Source organism: Sander lucioperca, chromosome 24, assembly GCF_008315115.2.
Source record: "Sander lucioperca isolate FBNREF2018 chromosome 24, SLUC_FBN_1.2, whole genome shotgun sequence".
In the NCBI taxonomy this organism is placed as follows: Eukaryota; Metazoa; Chordata; class Actinopteri; order Perciformes; family Percidae; genus Sander; species Sander lucioperca.
Genome location: NC_050196.1, coordinates 10,074,475 through 10,095,162, shown reverse-complemented (window position 1 = coordinate 10,095,162; position 20,688 = coordinate 10,074,475). Strand labels below are relative to the sequence as shown.

The 20,688-nt window shown below is 41.6% G+C and overlaps 3 protein-coding genes across 9 annotated transcripts in view; 2 read left to right on the top strand and 1 right to left on the bottom strand.

Annotated features, from left to right (window-relative positions):
• The window catches only part of cenpl (centromere protein L), a 3,493-nt gene extending 769 nt beyond the window's left edge, over window positions 1-2,724 (top strand). Inside the window, exons 2-5 of one of the 2 annotated variants that reach the window (XM_031292040.2) lie at window positions 550-724; window positions 842-1,093; window positions 1,568-2,158; window positions 2,295-2,724. In XM_031292040.2, the coding sequence (XP_031147900.1) occupies window positions 550-724; window positions 842-1,093; window positions 1,568-2,158; window positions 2,295-2,369 (1,093 nt within the window). In that variant the 3' untranslated portion in view covers window positions 2,370-2,724. Of the gene's footprint in view, window positions 1-549; window positions 725-838; window positions 1,094-1,567; window positions 2,159-2,294 lie in introns of both variants that reach the window. The other variant, XM_031292039.2, reaches the window with a different exon arrangement.
• A 535-nt stretch (window positions 2,725-3,259) lies between these two features.
• LOC116044648 (FUN14 domain-containing protein 1) lies at window positions 3,260-10,059 on the bottom strand. 5 transcript variants are annotated; one of them, XM_031292048.2, is made up of 5 exons: window positions 9,961-10,059; window positions 8,366-8,531; window positions 6,949-7,024; window positions 5,495-5,629; window positions 3,260-4,685 (listed from the first exon to the last, which is right to left on the bottom strand). In XM_031292048.2, the coding sequence occupies exons 1-5, from the start codon at window positions 9,986-9,988 to the stop codon at window positions 4,608-4,610; spliced, it is 483 nt and encodes a 160-aa protein (XP_031147908.1). In that variant the 5' UTR covers window positions 9,989-10,059; the 3' UTR covers window positions 3,260-4,607. The 5 variants fall into 5 exon arrangements, with proteins under 5 accessions (XP_031147908.1, XP_031147907.1, XP_031147912.1 ...); XM_031292047.2 differs by lacking the exon at window positions 9,961-10,059 and adding an exon at window positions 9,047-9,640 and having other exon boundaries at window positions 8,366-8,534; XM_031292052.2 differs by lacking the exon at window positions 9,961-10,059 and adding an exon at window positions 9,047-9,640 and having other exon boundaries at window positions 5,501-5,629; window positions 8,366-8,534.
• Window positions 9,693-20,688, top strand: part of LOC116044629 (histone demethylase UTY-like) — a 33,580-nt gene continuing 22,584 nt past the window's right edge. Inside the window, exons 1-5 of one of the 2 annotated variants that reach the window (XM_031291976.2) lie at window positions 9,693-10,165; window positions 10,303-10,366; window positions 17,503-17,611; window positions 17,820-17,869; window positions 18,309-18,367. In XM_031291976.2, coding sequence (XP_031147836.1) covers window positions 9,987-10,165; window positions 10,303-10,366; window positions 17,503-17,611; window positions 17,820-17,869; window positions 18,309-18,367 — 461 coding nt within the window. In that variant the 5' untranslated portion in view covers window positions 9,693-9,986. The remainder of the gene's footprint in view (window positions 10,166-10,302; window positions 10,367-17,502; window positions 17,612-17,819; window positions 17,870-18,308; window positions 18,368-20,688) is intronic. The other variant, XM_031291977.2, reaches the window with a different exon arrangement.

Genomic DNA, 20,688 nt, shown 5'->3' with positions numbered 1-20,688 from the left:
GCTTTTGCTGTTGTTTAAAAAAGAAAATACAAAAAAAAAACATTAATTTAAGTGGGACCAAGTGATCTTTTAGTAATACTGCATCCAAAATCTATCTTTGGAGTATCAAATATTCACCTCGTGGGATTGACAGGTGGCTATAAACGTATGTTATTTCGTCATGAAAGTTAAGAGAACATGGTCATTACAACTTTACACGTAGGGAGGGGCTTTTCATCACAGTCTTGATTATTTGTGTCACACTTAAGCTATATAAAGAGCACTACAATGACTATTTGCTGTTCGGGCCCCTCGGCTGTCCAAACTCAGTGGCTTCTTTTTAATCTCTTTTTAAGACTCACTTTGGCATTGTATTTATTGCTATTATTGTTGTATTATTTTATTTCATTTATATTTTAATTATGGATCTTGTTTTTATTTGTTTGTACTTTACAGCACTTTATAACTTGGTTTTGAAAATGCTATACAAATAAAGTTATTATCTGCATTACTAACTGTAAAGATGAACACCAGGTAAAGCTGACGTGATGGTCTGTTTATGATCTCCAGTGTGACCAGGACTCCCCTCAACAGTGTTGTAGTTCAGAGGAGGAGCAAAAGTAAGAGCTACAGGCTGTCGTACCGCAGCTGCTTAGGTGCGGCTTCACGTCTCGGCTTAACTCCAGCCTTGACGGCACGGAGGCTCAACACAAGCAGAAGGGCTCCGAAGCCACACAATATCACTGTGAGTCAGCCAAGGCCATTGTTCTCCATGTTTTTATGCCATTAAACAAATGGAATCAATAGCAACATGACACAGAATGCTCATCTTCTCTCTCCTCTCCTTTCCTTGTCAAAGGAGAAGGTGGATGCGGAGCAGCTGACCTTACTAGTGAAAACGGAGTGGCAGCTGTCGTATGTTACTCCTCTCTATCAGTTCAGGCACACCCAGCTGAAGAGCTACTCCAGGCAGCTCTCGGCATTTATTGCTGCAGAGAAGCAGCAAGGTATGGCAGTGGAGGTGGAGGGACCACAGAAAACCTTCAGGGTCTCTTTCTCTTTGGTGCAGGGGTTGACTGAGTCAGATGACGATGCTGAGACTGTCCTCGTACAGGTAAGAGCTGAGAGAAGCTTTTCGTGCTCATGGTGTCCATTTTTTCCCCTGTGTTATCGCCTGAAAGGGTTTTTCTAATATCCAAAGCCAATCTCAGCCATGTGGATATGTGGTGCAAAGTTGGATTTTGAAGCATACAAACAAGACATGGATTTCATTAAAATGTTCAAAGTTGTGGTATGTTCTACAGCATTCACTTGAGAATTACATGGGTTTAATTATTGGTAACTAAAGTAGTTTAGATGGCTTACAGCTGTCTACGGTTTGGTAAAATTGTGGGTAGTGTGTCATATTTCTGCAACAAAACTAAATTGAAATGGAATGTGTTTAATCTTCCACTTCCCATGAAAAAAAAAAAAAAAGCATGGGCTTGAATGGTATTTATACGTTTTGGATCTTGAGTATGCCTTGTGTTCTCTTTGTGAAACTGAAACAGCATGTTGCCGTGTCTAACTGTTCCCTTTCCCACCACAGATCTACTCAAAGCCTCTGTTTGCCAGGCAGGACGAGCCACAGAAGCCAGTATGGAGCGGCTGGCTGACCTGCATCAACGGCAACCCTGAATACCTGGGCTCACTTCCAAAGGACTTCATCTGTCTGCCGCTCTTTGGCAGCAGCGGGGCCGAGGGTCTCACCACTTTGGTCAAATCCTGGTTCCAGCAGTCCTTCGACTGCTGCTTTGGCCCTCTGGAAATCAGCCATACTAGCCTACAGTGGCTGATGGCATTATGGACCAACTGCCACAATGAGTACAGCATTCAGCACCTCAAAATGATTTGGACTCTTCCAGCTGTGCCGCCACTGCAGGTCACCTACACAGTTAACTCAGAAGATGCCTGGGAGCTGTGGGGCAGTGTGCGGAAGGGGAATAGAGGAGGAGGAGGAGGAGGAGGAGGAGGGGAGGAGGCGGAGGAGGAGAGTAGTATCGACATTGAGGAGGTGAGACGGTTCATGCAGGGGCTGCAGAGCCACTTCTACAGACACTTCAGGCTGGATCTGTCAGCGGGAAGCCTCAACCAGGTCTCCACAGCCCTGGGCTCAGCCAAGTACAGCGGCAGGATCAAGGTACCGTCTGACACAAACAGCTGCTCTCATGAGAGCAACGTTTTTCATAAGACCCTTATCTTTTTTTATAATGGAGTCTTTCAACACACACACAATAAATATAATTGTTATACTAATATGTTTCCTTTCATTTCAGATCTCCAACAGCAGATACATGATCACCACCCTGACGCTACTGACAGAGTGTGCCCTCCTCAAAATGCCCATTTGAGTGACAGATTGCTTTATTTGTTTGTTTTTTAAACCTCTTTTCAAAGCATGAAATCATTTTTCACAATATTCTCTTTAATGAAAGCACAAGTCATATTCTGGCTATTTTTTCCCTCTTATTTTCCTGCATCAAACCGCAATACAGGAAATATTGTGGCCATAATAATGACTGAGTATTGAGGAAAAGATTCTAGTGTTCCCCGTTTACCATGTTGTCTGCTGTGCTGGCAAACATGCATAGGTTCCACCTCTTACTGTAAATGAACAATAACTAAGTAACTATACCATATATATTCTTGTCTAGCTTTTTATATATTTTGTGTCATTTATAGTTGTAAATAAAAGGAAAAAAAGTTGTTTGACTGGTGCATGATGAAATAATCGTTGGAGGGAAATCCAACACTCTGCAGCTGTGGGCGATGTTTGTATCTGTGAGTCCACGCATGCAGATGCATATATATATTTTTCACTAACTGAAATCTAGAGGTAGTCACACAAATGTATATTTGTACTTCCATTTTGATCTGGCTTGCTTGGGTTTTGCCCTGTACTGTGGGTTTTCATTCATCTGGGCGGCAATTAATGATTCTCATTCATATTTCATCGTTCAAAGTGAAAAGTCAAGATATTCAGTTTACAATATTTTTGTTTACTATTCTCAGAACAGTTTAATTTTCTGTCACTCAACTAAAAGTTCTCGCTCTACATTAATTCATTTTGCCCTTTTACACCATCAAATTTGACAAGCTTATCAAATTCAGTTGCTGTTGAAATGGCCAGATGTTGCAATTCCCCCACCCCACCCCCAACTGCATAAGGATATAAATACATAACTTGACATAGTAATCTGCTTTAAGCAGCTATCCCACCCTCCCCAAAAAAACACTTGTATTCAAAACAAAATCAGGCAACTTTATTTTAAAAGACACCCAACCAAATTCATATACAGCTCAGATAACACAATGACATTAAATAGATACAATGTAGGGTAATAAGCATAGAAAATAAATGCCAGTTGGAGACATAACAAGCTCCCTCCCAAAAAAAAAAAAATCTGTAACATTACTGTATATTGCACTGGTAGAAAAAGGCAAAAAACAAAATAAGCGACTTGTGATCAACTTAAGTGGACTCCTATGTGTGGATGTCCTACCTAGATAACGTGAATGCGCACGACTCGGCAGCCTCTCTGTTGTGTTATTGCTACACTGACACTACTAAATGTACAATGACAATAGCGAGAGCGTAGGAGTCACAATAGCTGCTCCATTATGCTCTTTAATGACAGGACTGGTTTCACTTTTGCTGTCTAGCTCGTGACGGTGGTAATTAAGGTACAGAAGATGCTCATCTCGTCATTAAAGGGCATTGTGGGGCTGAGGATTATGGAAATAAAGGATCTCTATTTAATAATCTTTTTTTTTTTGTAGGGGTGTAAAGTAAGAGAACATTCGCAGATTAACATTTAGTTGTGATTTCTGCTCATGATATGTGTTGTATATAAATTCAGAGTGGGAAAATAACTTTTTTTTTTAAACCCAGAGCCAGTGTGACAAACTTTAAAAACTAAAAATTGTGTTTGCTTACATGCTTAAATTGCACATAAACTTCACAGCTACTTTAAAAATGTACTAGACTGGGGGATGGTGTTAACTTCCCACTCTGCTTCCTTCCATGTTTATATAACATTTACCCTTGTGGGGGGGTATATATATATATATATATATATATATATATATATATATATATATATATATATATACATATACACACACACAAAAAATGGTGCCCACGCATGCCAATTTATAACAATCTGAGATCAGTGTCCACCAGGCGAATTCATGAGGGGATGGACAATCTATACTCCGATCAGCTTAAAAAGCAACGAGGAATCTGTACAGTTTGTGGCAGCTTGACATGTTCAGCACTCTGGCAAAGATCCAGTATGGGTCCCACAGAACAAAGTCTTCACAGTATAATCCACTCCCAATTCCCTACTCAACCAACACACACGAATGTGCACAAAATCCTCCCAAAAGGAAATAATTAGATGGGATTGTGTAAAACAGGGGGAGTAGAACACAGTTAATACAACTGTCACAACAGATCATGCTTTAATGTTCAACACAGCTCCCCCAACGTTCAGTTCGTTAAAAGGTAAATCAATGCATATATGGGGCTGAGAGGAAAGTGACCTATGTAGTGATGTGATTCACAGTAACTTGAGGCGGCAGCGGCTTTAGGAGGCCAAACCCAGAAAGAAGCCACCGACGAACCCGCTGGACAAGACGATGTTCCTTTTTATAAAGTCTGTGGCCTGCGCAGGAGGTAAGAGAATGAGTTGATAAGAGCTTAAAAGCTGCATCCTGTATTATCCAGTGAACAGGTGTTAACTGTTATAAATAAAATAGAGAGTACGCATAGTCTGGATTAGGAAATGTAAAACTAATCTTGTGCCTGTTAAAAAACATTTTATATATACCCCAGAATGGATACATCACAAAAACTCCATACTGGTATCAACATTTTTAACTACCATCTCTCTTAAGCTGGTTTCACACCACCGCACAGCAACCACCCTGACAACCACTAACCTGCAAGAGCATTTCCCAAGCGTTTTTTTTTAAAGCGGTTCCTGCTGCTCGGCGGTTACCGCCAGAAGTTCAGCATGGTGAACTCTGGAGGGCACAGCAGAATCTGTGCACGTTCGCGTGAGCAGCAACCGCTTCATACCCCCAACCGCGGTTGTCAAAACTGCTTTCCCTCTGTCGCCTTCCCCTTATTGAAATGACTGGAGGTGGTGAGGTACCGTGTGCTGGTGTGAAAAAGACCCTTTAAGCCTGCGTGTCACAGCTAGTGGGTGTAGCATGGCTACCGGGCCACTAGAGGGCACTGCTGGTTCGCAGATTAAGAAATAAACCTCCCCACCAAAACCAGACACATGCATTTAGTTCTAATTAACTACATGTCAGAAGTACGCTGGGTGTGAGGCTTGGTGCTTTTTTTTCTAGTATAAAAAAAATATACAATACAACTCGGAAATGGTTGATTCAGTTTTAGCAACAGTCATTTAAGATTTGACAAGAAAAAAGCGTGAAACAAAAGAGCAAGCTTGGTTGCAGGTACCTTTACCTCCTCAATGAATGTGTTTATTTCAGGGGCTGCTTTGTTTGCTTTCTTCTTCAGGTGCTTCTTTGCTTTGTTCACATCCTTCTCCACCTTCTTCCAATCCACCTGCACGTAACCACTATGATTGGCGATCTGTGGGGCATATTATTGAGAACTGATACTGCGTAGATCATTTGGAAATATTTACTGATGCTTTATTTTGTGCTGCATTTATTTTGGTCCCAGCTTTCCACTAAACAAGAGTTTTCCTGCGCTGTATTGCATCACCGTCTGGTTTATGGTGCGTTTTATTGAATCCCTTTATGCGATACAAAAAAACTTTCAAATTTCATTCAAAGACACAGGTGATCCTGTCCCTGAAATCTAACTTTAGAAAAGGTTATGGCCTAGCTCTGCAGGTTAAATCATTTTGGGATTTAAAAAGGACGATGTATGATGCATCAGCCAGACTATATAAATAGTATATACAGACCCTTTCCAAAAAATTAGAATATCATGGAAAAGTTTATTTATTTCCATAATTCCATTCAAAACGTTAAACTTCCATAGATTATAGATTCAGGGCCCACAACTTAAACGATTTCAAGTATTTAGTTGTTTATTTGTACATAATTTGGGCTTCCAGCTCATAAAACCCACGGAAACAGGATTTCAAAAAATTAGAATACTGTGAAGAAATCACCATTTACTTCTCAGTTTTTGCAGAAAAAAAAGAAATTAGGATCACATCAAAGCAATCAAAATATGGTACTTTCAAAACGATAGGTCAATCTTCAATACTTGGTAGGGAATCCCTTTGCCTTAATCACTGCCTCGATGCGCCGTGGCATTGAGGCAATCAGCCTGTGGCATTGCCTGGGAGTTATGGAAGCCCAGATTTCCTTGATGCTTGTATGTATGCTGTATATAAATAGTGTGTGTGTGTGTGTGTGTGTGTGTGTGTGTGTGTGTGTGTGTGTGTGTGTGTGTGTGTGTGTGTATATATATATATATATATATATATTCAGGCAACATTTAGCCTGGGAAGATGTTTTCCTGACCTTGATAAAAAAACAGCTCATTTGGAGAATTCTCATCTCAGGCTGACAATAAGTAAACTTTACCCGCGGGCCACATCTAAACACTTTTATGTGTTCAGCCTGTGAATCAAGTCAACTGGCAGCCTCCGGTCTAATCTACTTGTAAAAAGGTTACAAGAATGTGTTTAAGAGACAAAATAATACACTGATAGCGTTGCGACACCAAATAGGCATCCAGATGGCCTGCGTCCATCTAGAGCCAGCTAACACACAATGCTAATCTTTCTGCTGTAGAGAGGAGACGTGCTGAGCGTCCTGCTGTACAACTGGCATCTTCAGTTGTCAAAATGGGAATTTTACAAAGGATGCACTTTTTGATGCAGTAATGATCTAATAACTAGGGCTACATAAACAGTGGTATGGTACTCTTACCTGTAAAAGAAGAAACCCTCCTCCAACAGCAGTAGCAGCTATCTTCCCAACCCGCTGGAAGAGGTAACCAGCACACCTGGATGTGTTGAGAGGAAGGGAGTAGTGTCCATTACACATGCAGGGTTTCCCCTACCATTTTAAGGATTAGGTGCAGCACCAAAGCTGTTTTGAGGACCACCTAAGCTGAATGATTGTACAATCAATGTGAGCAAAATAGAGCTGGGCAATATATCGATATCGTGATATGAGACTAGATATCGTCTTAGATTTTGAATATCGTAATATGGCATAAGTGTTGTCTTTTCCTGGTTTTAAAGGCTGCATTACAGTAAAGTGATGTCATTTTCTGAACTTACCAGACTGTTCTAGCTGTTCTATTATTTGCCTTTACCTACTTAGTCATTATATCCACATTACTGATGATTATTTATCAAAAATCTCATTGTGTAAATATTTTGTGAAAGCACCAATAGTCAACACTACAATATCGTTGCGGTATCGATATCGAGGTATTTGATTTTCTCCATATCGCCCAGCCCTAGAGCAAAACTAAACTAACTCAACACAAAACTAACTAAAAGGACTTTTCTCAGATCTAATGGGTGCAGTTGGTCCCAAGTGGACTTCTTTAGCAAGTTTTGTCTTTGAGCTTTTTGAGTGTTTTTTATTTATGATCTGCTCTAGCTTTTCCAACTTTTAGACACAGATAAAGTTATATAATAATGATCTAAAGTAATGTGAAATTACTTTTTTTTTTTTTATTGAAATACGTAACACGTAATACGCTATTCCCCCCACCAAATACGTGCACATAAGTCTTCCACAAACCTAGGAAAACACTGACATGTGCACTCAGACATGTAGCATGCATCATGCAGCCTTGGCTGTAAGATCTTTTCAGACAATCCGTTTTACCAATAATAGTTCCTCAAGCATCATTAAATTAAAGGTGCTCCGAGCGATGTTGGGTGACGGCACTTCTTGTTGACGTTCAAAGTATTTTCAAACAAAACTGAGCCTAGCTCGCCCCTCCCTCCTCCCGTCCCCTCTCCCTCCCTCCCTCCCTTCAGTGCACTAACCCCCCAACCCCCACCCCCAAATCCTTCTTGTCAGTTATTGGCTGGAACGCTGGAAGACTGTTATGTTTGGTGGTGCAGGTTGGCAGTTTGTTTTTGTTGCCGTTTGTGGAGCCTGGGCTGTCTACAGAGACCGCGTTTTTTTACAGTGTGTTCAGGGGACAGGCAGCTCGGGATAGTGAGGAGATGTTTGCTGTATGTGACAAAACATGTTGTAGCCTAAATAAACGCGTGACATCGCTTAGAGCACCTTTAAGTCAGTCAGGTGTAATGTTGGGACAGTATTTTAGTCTCTGTTGTTACAGATGTCACCCATGAGCAGATAGATACTCGTGCCTTACCATCCAGTCACCCCTCCCATCGCGATCTGGGTGGCCACAGAATACTTCTCTGCAATCGGGCCGGAGTTGCTCCCAAACACCCTACTCCACCACTGGTGCCTCCGGGCATATTCTGTCAGGTCCACAACCTCATAAACCTCCTCTTCACTCTCTGGGTCGTCCTGACCTGCTACGACAAAGTAACGTATGAAGTTAAAAATACAAATACTTTAGATGTAGTGCCACTAGCCGTTCATAATAAAGGGGTTCAATATGCACACTAAATGGCACTTAACCTCACTCACTTCACCTCTTGTTTCCATCCAAAACATTGATGAGCACTTACATTACGGTGGTGTTTAAAATGACAGCGCACTGTCTGGCTGTTCAAACCCCAAAACGTAAAAGCGACCTTTCAGCTCTATTACGCTTACTGTAAGGGCAGTTCAGCTACCACAGGCTGTGGGTGCTGCTTGTTTATTCTACGTAAATGACTTGGGAAGTTAATATTAGCTGGCTAGCGTCCAATGGCTACCAATACAATATCGTGCACACAAACTGTTATCGGTTTCCTTTTTTGGATTCTTTTAAGCATCGAAGTCAATACCGCATCCCAATTTCATTGTCGTTGGCGGAAAACGTTCTAAATTCAATATCCGTTTGAGTAATAGCGCCGTATTTCTAACAAACAAAATCACCCACCTTCTCTGTGATCCACCGTCGCCATTTTGGAGAGAGCGGTTATGTCACCAGGATGTTGACATTACTAAACCACGCCCACACTATGATGCTCTGCCACGTCAATTAAAATGCTTTGATCTCGCTTGATTAGGCTCAGCAATTTAACAGCGTTATTACTAAAATGCTACAACTTTTTCTTCGGATGAAGAAGATTTCAAAGAATTATTATGGGACTGGAAAAGTGCAAACAGAGGATACATGGCGTAAAAGGCTCAGGACGAATGATGCATTGCAGTCATCGTTTAAGCGGTCTGTAAAGGAAAAACGGTCAACTGACTCCCAAGTGTCAATTTAGTTTTATATACAGTATATGGTGTCAATACATATTACTGAATACGACATGATCATTTATCATGTAGAAATTATTGCATTTATCAGGAAAATTATAATATTTTACTTTAATGCATATGGGTGACAGGCACATTCATAGAATAAATACTTCTGAGTATGCTTCCAGACTAATGAGTGGTTTGCAGGGAGAAAATGAGTATTTAAGATTAAAGAATGATATACCAGGGAAGTCATATGGTGGGGATGCGAACGCTCCTATTGGCTAAAGAGAGAGGAGAGGGCGTGGCTAAATCGGCGCGTGGGTTCGCTTGGGTGACACAATTATAACAACTTTATCTTCGCGGCCGAAACGCATTTTATTGTGAAATACTCACTTCTTAGATACTGTACTCAGTTATTCGCATTCAAATAGCGGTGGAATATCACTTTGTGATGAAAAATGTGACGTTTGAGGAGCTACCCGGAGAGCGCGTCTGTCCCCCCGAAAGGATTTACTATATCGAATCGCATCTTTTCATCCTGGGAAAAAGTTTTTGATCATTTTGTTTTCTCCAGTTTTTCTTCTTTGATTCGGCGGAGCAAACCGTTTGTCCCCGCGTCGCGATTTTCCATGCAATCGTGCGGTGTGTCGCTCGCCGCTGCTGCCTGCGCTGCTGCTCGGAGTCTCGGCTCGGCTTCTTGTAGTGGTGATGAGGGAAAGAAAATGGCGGCGGGAAAAGCGAGTGAAACAGAGGAGGACTTTCCGACACTGACAGCCCAGGAGAGGGATAGTTTGGCCGGGATCGACAGGTCGGAATAGTAACCCCGTGCACTTACACTAACGCACACTTTGAAAATTAATTGTTTTCTTTCCTTGCATGTCGAAAATGTTTCTGAGCCGCTCTGCAAGTGATTCTGAGCCGCCTATGTTGTCTTCTTGCTTGCAGCTCACTGTTTGGATTTCAGAAGCTTCATGAAGATGGCGCCAGAACGAAGGCCTTGTTGATGAAGGTAGTGAATCTAACTGGATGTATTTTACAATAAAGCAGCACCCTGATCCCCGGGATTCACTCCAACCACTCAACTACCATGCATAGTGAATTTGATCTCAAAGTAGCAAGCCAGTCTGAATGCAAGTGGCCCACTCGCTTGGGAGACCAAGGCCAGCTAGCCGCAGCCCCTCTTTTAGCCAGTCAGTTAGCCTGCTAGGTAGCTACTCTCATCCGATGAACAGCGACCCTGCACCTGCGTCTACGCGGTGTCGCTAATCAAGATAAATGTTAGCCAAGTAGCTATTGCTCTCTTGATGTATCTATCTAGTTAACGGTAACATATCTCAATGTTTGCTAGGCAGCCGCCCTTCCCTGTTAGCTAAATAGCTAACGTTATTCCTTATAGCGTATCCTTGTGTACGCAAATGTACCACCAGCAACACAACGTCGTCACGGTGTTGTGTAGCACATTGATCACTGGAAACCTTGCACTTAAATGAGAAGTTTTCTGTCGTTCGGAGATTGTTTTATTGCAAACATTATACTCTCACGTCCAACACACAAGTATCTTTATCTGGCTACAACTGTTATAACGTTTGTGAAAGTTACGTTGTAGCCTTCTTCAGGGTGCACCAAATACAGCTCACCAGTTTACGGTATTTGGTAAGGCTAGCTAGTGCCCGTAGCATTTGCATTGATCTAGTGTCTTGGCCACATTCTGTTAGGTTGTTTTTGTGACATTGCATTGCTCCACGTAATGCACTTAAGTGCATAATCTGGTCGTTTGCGTTTGTAGTCGGTGTGAACGAGTTGACAAACGTTACGAGTAACGTTAATGGCTGGCTGCCTGTCCAAGATGGCGGAGTGACACCGATGGCTATATAACCCATTTGATATGAATATATTGCTCCGAATCGTGTGTGTGTTGCTCAAGTGTGTCTTGAGTTTCCTCTCGGGTCTTTGCTCTTTGTTAAATTGTGTCCCTTTTGCCGACCTAGGTGGTGTCGGTGTCCTTTGTTTACAGTTTTTATTGCCCCTGTTTGGCTCTGCATGTGCTCTCGGACTAGAAAGCTACATGTTAAACAGGCTCAGTCTACCTGTACACAACACACTGCTGGGCTAACGAAGAACAAAGCCCTCTCTTGTGATTTTTATCTTGAACAGTGGATGATGTAGAGAAGATGATGCAGTTGACAGCTCATGGTTTGAGGGACCATCCGCAAATCTGCTCGCTAGGTGGTGTGGGATACCTAGGAAGTGGGACTACTCCTCTGGCATTAGCTGCACAGAAGTAGCCGAAAGCACTGGTGTACCATAGTATGCTGCAGAAAACAGTGTGCGTTACAATCAATGTATTAGGTTTGAATTTTAACTGTACACTGCATATGGTTAAAGCAGAACAAGCTCATTAACATGTTACCTTTCTCCCTAATGTAATTTTAAACAGAGTACTAACTGATGCAATGGATTAACACACGCACAATATGTAGATTTGTTTCAGTCTTTAAGTGTTTCATATGCCTTTTTTGGTAATCCTGCCATTAAAAACTGCTTACCTTACCATCCTGTCATAAAAAGGGTCTCTTTTGTCATGAACCCTGTGGAATTGGTTTGGTGTCAATGGTGCATGTTATGGGTCATACTTGGTTTATTTTGTGCCTTATGCAATGCATTTGTTGCTGGTGACAATGGTGCTTATGGTGGCAGTAACATTTGACACTCTCATAAGACATATCTTGCTCCATACTTAGTGTCTGTTGCCAGACCTTCCTGTTACAGTCCTACTCTTGTACACCCTGGTATAAATACACACAGGTCCTATGGGCACTTGCCCAGTCCAGTTAAATAACTCAGGTGTCTTTATGTGTAGGGTATTGCAGCCAGATAGCAACACCAGTCAGATATGTCAGGTAGTTAACGCGGCTGAATGATTTGTTATCGGGGCAGACACTGACTTTACTAAACAAAGTATCTGCGAAATGTGACCGATCTACACTAAATACTGTACTCGGGCAGTGTTGTTAAAACATTGTAACAGTGCAATTTTGCAAACCTCTACGCAGTCATGTCGACAAAAGGAATCGTTTGGAAGTAATGTCTTTTAACAGTTCCAGGTTAACATCCACAGACAGATTTTATATTGAAAAGAAAAGAGGGCTGGTATTGAATATGCCAATACCCAGAGTTTGGGTATTGAGAGATGAATATGTTGGATCCATTGTGAGCAACAGACACTTGAGAAAATAGCATAGCTATAATTCAGATACTAGACCATGAAATCATATAGAGCGCATTATGGAAATTGCTGTTTGTTAGGTCTATAGTGTAGGGCTGCTATATTAGTCATTTTTGCTTTTTTTTTTATTTTTCCCCAAAGGCAAATAAACCATTAGCTGTTGGTGTCTCAGAAACAGAAAGCACACTATAAGTTTGACTTTGCTTCAATAAAGGCTTTCTGCATGTGTTAAGATTCCATACCTGCCTTAGACATATTGACTCATTGAATAGTTGTCTTCTGCTCGCCCCTGAGAAATGGCTTATGAAAACAAAATGGCAAATTAACCAGAATTTGGCCCAACAAATAATTAACCTCAACTACGTCTAACTCCAATGTCAGATATTCTGTATTTGAGTCGACTGAGAATTAGTTGCATAAACTGTCTAATTTTGTCACATTTTATAACTATTAAGAGATTTCTGCTCATAGCTTATTCGTTTTGATTGACTCCCCTGTCTGGCACTTTGGCCACAGCGTTGCACGCACTGTTGCTCTAGATCCACCTGCAGATAACTGGGTTTAACATTCCTAGTAACTAGATGGCAATGACGTAAACTTAGAATAACTAGACAGGAGAACATTTTGAATATTAAGTGTGCTCCTATTTTTATTTTCTACATGTGAGAATATTTGTATTGGTGATCATTTTTAGTTTTTCACCTCATCCTTTTTTTGCGTTAAACTGTGGCACTTTTTGCAGCTGTGGCTGACTTCTGCTCAATAGTTAAGAGAGGTCATTTACAGAGGACAGTATTTCCCATGGGGGTTAATCAAGTAAAAAGCAACTTACCATTTGCACAAGTTGACTTTGGTGCTCTGTAAATTGAACAGCAAGCCCGTTCTTGGACGTGGGTCGTGCTGCAGATGAAGCATGAAACCGAATCATTATGTTGCATTGAGGTTATGAACTAGGTTGAAATCAGTTAGGGAATACATGATGCATGGACTTACCTGGCCTTTCTTGCAAAGCTACCATGAAATAAAAGGACAGTGTCGCCTGTGTGTAAGGGTGGGCAATATAGATATCCTGTATCATGGATATCATATCCGTATTGCATATCTATAGTTTGAGGCTAAAGGCCTTTTTATGCTTCTGTGTAGAATCGGCGGCGTGCCCCCGCAGACCCCTCTGCGTCTACGCCGTACACTACGCAGTAGCCTGACGTGCACCTCTCGAAAAATGTAACTACACGTCGCAGCGACGCACGTCGCTTGGCCGTGGCTTGGTAGCGTTGCATTTCCCCGACTCATTTCCTGGTTCTCCTTCTCCATAAACAACATGAAATCAAGGAGAGGGTTAACTTTTCCTGCTACAGATTTCCCACCTTGGTCAGAAAGAACAGGGGAGACACTTTGTTTCTCTCACTATGACTCTAGAGTCGCTACTTGCTCCAAAGCTAATCGCCGTCACTCTCTCACTTCTCCCTCGCTACACACACACACACACACACACACACACACACACACACACACACACACACACACACACACACACGCACGCTGGCCTGACGTGCACACCAATGCTCAAGTATAAACATCGGGCCACTTACGTAGGCTACGGCGAAAGCTCTGCGTGGAGCCTCCGCAGAACCATAAAACAGCCTTAATCCAGGGAAGTAAATGCGTGACAAAATGTATAGTAAATGCGTGGCAGAAAATGTATGAAGATCCAACATTGATATAAACAGTTGTCGAGACTACTTGTAGATCCTGCTCATTGGTTGCCAACACTCTCTACAATCGCCTCATACACTCCACATGGTAGAAACCGTATGGCGAAATATCTGATGAGTTTTTTTTATCACCCAGTCATGCAGGGTGGAATGACACCCCATAGTCCCCAATGGTTCTTAAATAACGCTGCCTACCTAGCCTGTTCTTTTGTGTTTGCTCTAGTTCTCAACTCATATTAGGAAGTCTAATAGCTAATGTAAACAGTGTTTACATTATTGGTTTTAGTCTGTGTCTAAAAGGATGTGCATATTTTCCAAGTTAACCTAGATATTCTCTTAGATCTTGCCTTGATACCTCAGAAGAACTATGTGACACTTCAGAGACTATGTACGTATCCACCGCACCCATGCTACTGTCGTGCACCTCCTCAAAAAAAAAAAAAAATGTAACTACACATAGAGCTGCAAAAACTGATTGGTCAGCTTGTGCTTCCTCTTACAAGTTTCCAATGCCGGTGCAGATTGTTGATAGTGAAGAAAACATGAAGGAAAGCGAGGAAAGGCTCAGTAATCTGCTGCTTGTCATTAACTCCTATCTAGCAAAACCCATCTCTACTGCAAACCTTGTGATCACAATCGCTGCTCTCTCGCACACGATGAAAAAAGGTAAACACCGCTTTTGCTCGTGGTAATAGTAGCAGACTCCTACTCAATGAGACGCTTCCAACTTTTTCAGCGCAGTTTTATTACACATTGCAATTATTTAAAAAAGGCATAGTTACCATGTCAAAAGGTTGACATTGCTCAGCCTTAACATAATGCATTCATCTGTCTGCTTTCTAACTCTCTCATATATAACATCTCCCATATATTGTATGTTTGCCACAGGAATGACACAATGTTGAAGCGTTAATCCCAAATCCTCTGTAATGAGGAAGAGGACGTTGAGCGTTGTCTGACAGTTGTTTTGTGTTGTGTTCGTGAGACTTCTCTGTCTTCGGAGTTGAATTTTATTAATCTCCATGTCCATCACTTTACTTGTTTAGCTTGTATTTGTTTCTGCATCTGCTGCATGTTTTCGTGGCTAAATAATTTACTTTTCAGTCTCCTGATAACAATATGAAATAACTATTTGATTATCCAAGTGCTTCTTAGACATGACGATGCTACTCAAAGGCAAATGTCAGGTCTTCTCTGTGTTGTGGAGGTCAAAGGTTGTGTGTGTGTGTGTGTGTGTGTGTGTTTTATGGGTGATATATGGAATATACTTGATGTATTGCGGCTTCTTCTATGTGGGATATAGTAAATGACTATATCGCTAACATTGAGTATGAGTTGTCATACTTGCTTTTTTTTTTTTAAAGCCGCTGGCAAACCCACTCCCCTGACCATCTAGACCACTCTCCTAGGCGTGTGTGTGGTTTTGTATGTAGAGGGAAGCAGGGAACAGGGAGAGAGCGAAGGAAGGTAAACACCAAAGCAAGTTTATACATGGCTACTAGTGATTGTAGCAGTGTTCTTGCACAAAGACTTGTTCACTGTCCATATAATTAGTTTATGAGTGGTGAGGCGCAGCCGCAGCTCGTCCATTTTGTTCAGCGGAGACCGTACATTGGCGAGAAAAATGCTGGGTAGTCATAGCAGAGGAGGAGATAGCTTTAATCCTTAGCCCTCCTCTATTTCCCCGGATTTGGTTACGGTCTCAACGCCGCTTGCAAGCACTTCTAGTCGGCCGATCCGGATTGTTAGCCCACACTGTATTGGCGATCTCTAGAGTGAGTCAGAGAATCATCGATAAAGTTCGTGTGTATGTAAGACTGTTCTGAGTGAACAGACTTGAAACAAATAGGCAGGTAACTAAGAGAGACTCTGAGCCTGGCGTCGTGCACAGTAACACTAGGCGACAGTATGTAGGCCTACATCATGCCTTTTTTATTTTTCAAACAGCTTGTGTGATCAGTTGCCTAGTTAGAATAAATACTTTTGTTAAATTTAACCTGGCTGTGATTCTACCCTCCTTTTGCATGCACGCTTAAAATTGTTCCAATAGAAACTAATAAATATGAACATGAATGTTTTAATGCAGACATATGTTGCAGGGACTACTCATTTTATTATACTGGTGTGATTGTATGCATCAAGGGTTAAATTGAACATTAATGAAGTGCTATAGGGAAGATTTCCAAATATTGATATATTGTGTATCTCCATACTGCCTAGAAGTACCGCGATAATATTTATAGGGTGAGTATGGCTTAGCCCTAGTGTGCGCCATATACACCACTCACTTGTAATTTGTCTCCAAATACTCTGTATAGTTTTCTAATTTATTTTTTGGTTTATGTACCTCTTTTTTATTTCTGTCACTTTCCATACTTACCTGTACTTATTTCTGTTGTGTATCTTATCTACACTATACTTCCCACTACTTATAAAAATGCTTTCAAAAAATAAACATTGGTTTGGCCCTTCAACTAATTTAAGATCTTGTTGCATGGCATCCATATCACAGGCAGCAGCGACTATTGTATCTCTTTTTATCAGGACAGAAAGATCTATAATATAAGTTAACAACAAAAAGCCCTAAGCGCAGGGTGACCTCTAGCTCACCCGGTAGTGTGCGCCCCATGTGGGATGAGTCCTTGGCAGTGGCCGGGCTCTTATCTGACCCGAGGCCCTCTCTCCCCCATTTCCTGTGTATTTCCACTATCTAATACAAATGCATTTAAAAAAAATAATAAATAAAAACGCCCCAAAAAAATCTTTAAAAACAAAAATAGCCTTAAGCACAACTCCTTATCTACAGCAAACCTCATTCCAGTCAGTTAGGGTAGGGCAGATGTGTATCTGCTGAAAGGAACGTGAGTCAACTTGGCCAGAATTAGGGAGCTGACGTCAGCCATGCTGTGACTTTGAAAAGTTCTGAATGGCTCTCTCTCTCTCTCTCTCTCTCTCTCTCTCTCTCTCTCTCTCTCTCTCTCTCTCGCTCATTCCCTGCTCTCCTCTTCCCCCCCCCCCATGTTTCTTTTCTTTGTATAATGCAGACATGGACGATGCATGTTTTTCCCAACCTCTCGCAGGTTGGGAAAAACCTGCGACATGCATATCTAACATATGCATCTAACATGCATATGTTAGATATGCATGTATGCATATCTAACAGACACACAGTGGAGAGACAAATAGTTTTGTGTTCTTCCCCAGGCTGTTCGCTGCTACGATTCGCTCATCCTTAAGGCCGAGGGCAAAGTGGAGCCTGAGTTATTCTGCCAGCTAGGCCTCTTCAACCTCCTCTTGGAGGATTACCCGAAAGGTGAGCAACCTCTCCTCTTCACCTCCAAGTGGTTTGTAGAGTCATCCTTTCCTCACATGATTTTGTTCAGAGACACGGTGTGTGCATCTGGAGACATGCAGTTGGTTCCATTCCAGCTTGACCTAAATGCTGACTGTCCACTTTCCAAGTTAGTGGTGTTGTGGTGGCATTGATAAATCCTCAGCTTCACTCTCCTCTTCATTTACAGCATTATCGGCATACCAGAGGTACTACAGTTTACAGTCAGACTACTGGAAGGTGAGACACACAAACACAAACGCACGTGCCTGCATGCTCCCTTTCTCATTCAGTTAGTGATACTATCACGCCCTGTCAATTACACACACACATACACACACACACAATCTTGCTTTGTTTCCTACACATTCACTTGCTCACACACAGGAAGCATGTATCTCAGTTTGGTTACATGCTGGCGTAAAATGCGGTTTCAGGTTTCGTGTCAGAGTCATTTTGTGCTTCTTTCCTGTTTAGTTGACACTTTGCGGTGAGATTAATAGGTAGTTATTGGTTTTTCTGATTACTGAACCACGTAGCTGCAAGGTTATGTAAAGGTGTATGGCTTTTGTATACCAGAACACATACTGTATCCGAGACTTTTCTTTGTTGGTCGTATAAATCTGTATAATCTCTTTATTTGTCCTAATGGCGTTGCACCTCTTTCCATCCCACGCAGAATGCTGCCTTTCTGTATGGCCTGGGAATGGTCTACTTCCACTATAATGCCTTTCAGTGGTGAGTACCAACTATCATTATGGAAAAATCTTTTCTCATTAGAAGTAGTGGTGTAACGGACCCTAGTTGGTCACGATTCACAATGCATGTGAACCACGTTCAACTTCACCTGTAATAGTGTGAAATAATTTTTTTTATTGTCGCTGATAAATCTCTATGGAGGGTTGCCGTGAAATGATACAGGCGACGCAATTTTCTATTATTAGATTGTATTCTAACATACAACTGATTTTAAGATGCCCCGTTCACGTGAGCGGAGCGGTGGATAGAGACGGTCACGGCTACTGGAGGAGCAGAAGAACTCGAAAAAGCTGCGACGCCGGCTACAGAGCTCTGTCGTATCAGCGGCAGTTGGTAGTTGTTACCCGAGAATAGGTGGCTTTGAGCCGGGTACAGGGCACCGCGAGCTGTCGGTCATTTCGGTGACAAAAAGTATGCGTTATGCGTCAACGACAGTTAAGCTTAGGCACCAAAATGACTAGTTAAGTTTAGGAAAAAGATCATGGTTTGGATTAAAACACTCAAGGAACACGCATTTCCGGGGTAAAAGTCATTTGTTTTCCCCAGGAAAGCGAACTCCGCTTGTCCGCTTGAATGTGCTGTGTTTAATGGCAGTTTTTTAAGTAGTAAATGGAAAGCATTTAAAAAAGAATATCGTTCCCCCTTTTGTGTGCTGATCCGATCCGTGACTCAAAACTGTGATCTGAACCGTGAGTTTTGTGATGGGTTGCACCCCTAATTTAAAGCATTGGCTCTTTTTGACCACTTCCACATTAAAGCATTGAATCCTCAATCTTTATCTAAAAACAAAAGTACAGTGAAAAAGGATGGCTGTGGTGTTAATTAGAGATGGTCCGATAACATTTTTTGCTTCCCGATACCGATTCCGATACCTGAACTTGCGTATCGGCCGATACCGAGTACCGATCCAATACCAGTGTGTCATATATTTTATTATGTTTTAACAGCTGTTTACTACTATTCCTGTCTGGATGTGATATTATTTCTATCTTTGTTGTCGGTCTGGCTCAGGTTAAACTCTTTGTGAAACATGAACAATGAACGCCACAGAACTTTCTTTTATTCTGCAGTTTGACAGTCAGTTATAACGGAGAAATAACATAAATAAACTACTTTAACATAGATTTTCTTTAGGGATTTATTACGTGATATCAGATCGGTGCATTAACTCCAGTACTTCCCGATACCAGCGTTTTAGGCAGTATCGGAGCCGATACTGGTATCGGAACATCTCTAGTGTTAATGGAATAGTTTGACTTTTGGAAAATTTGAGGAGGAAAGTTGGACGAGAAGATCAAAACCACTCAAGTCTGTACGGTAAATATGAAGCTGGGGCCCATTGCCGGTTAGCTTAGCTTGATGCCAAACTTCCGAAATGGCAAAACAAGTTACACGTTCTGTTGTGCATTTTATTGCAAAGGGTAAACCAATCCTGTTTGTAACGCAGCTGAACACGCTTTAAACAAGGCCAGTAATGCACAGTTGAGTTGTAGTCAGTATACAGTCCCCTCCAAAAGTATTGGAACTGCAAGGCAAATTCCTTTTTTGTTTTTGTTGTTCACTGAAGACATTTGGGTTTAAGATGAAAAGATGAATATTAGACAAGAGTTCAGAATTTCAGCTTTTATGTCCTGGTATTTACATCTAGATGTGTTAAACAACTCGGGACATATCACCCTTTGTTTGAACCCCCCCATTTTTCAAGTGAGCAAAACTATTGGAACATGTGACTGACAGATGTTTGTTGTTGCCCAGGTGTTGCCTTTTAGGTTGATTGTTCAAACATTAAATAGCGCTGCATGACTAGTCTAAGTTTTTATCATTGGTTTAAACCTATAAAGACTGCATTTCTTGTTAAAGAGGATAAACCAACATGAAGACCAGAGAGCTGTCTATGGGAGAAAAGCAAGCCATTTTCAAGCTGAGAAAAGAAGGAAAATCGACCAGAGCCATTGAGCATAGCAAGCACAACAATTTGGAATGTCCTGAAAAAGAAAGAAACTACCGGTGTACTGAGCAACAGACGTCCAACAGGTCGGCCAAGGAAAACGACAGTAGTTGATGACAGAAATATTGTGAGAGCTGTGGAATTTGCAAAAGAAGTACAGAGATGAGCCGCACATGTTCTGGAACACAATCTTATGGACTGATGAGACCCAAGATTAATCTCTACCAAAGTGATGGAAAGGCCAAAGTGTGGAGAAAGAAAGGAACTGCTTATGATCCGAAGCATACAAGCTCATCTGTGAAGCATGGTGGAGGTAATGTCATGGCTTGGGCGTGCATGGCTGCTTCTGGAA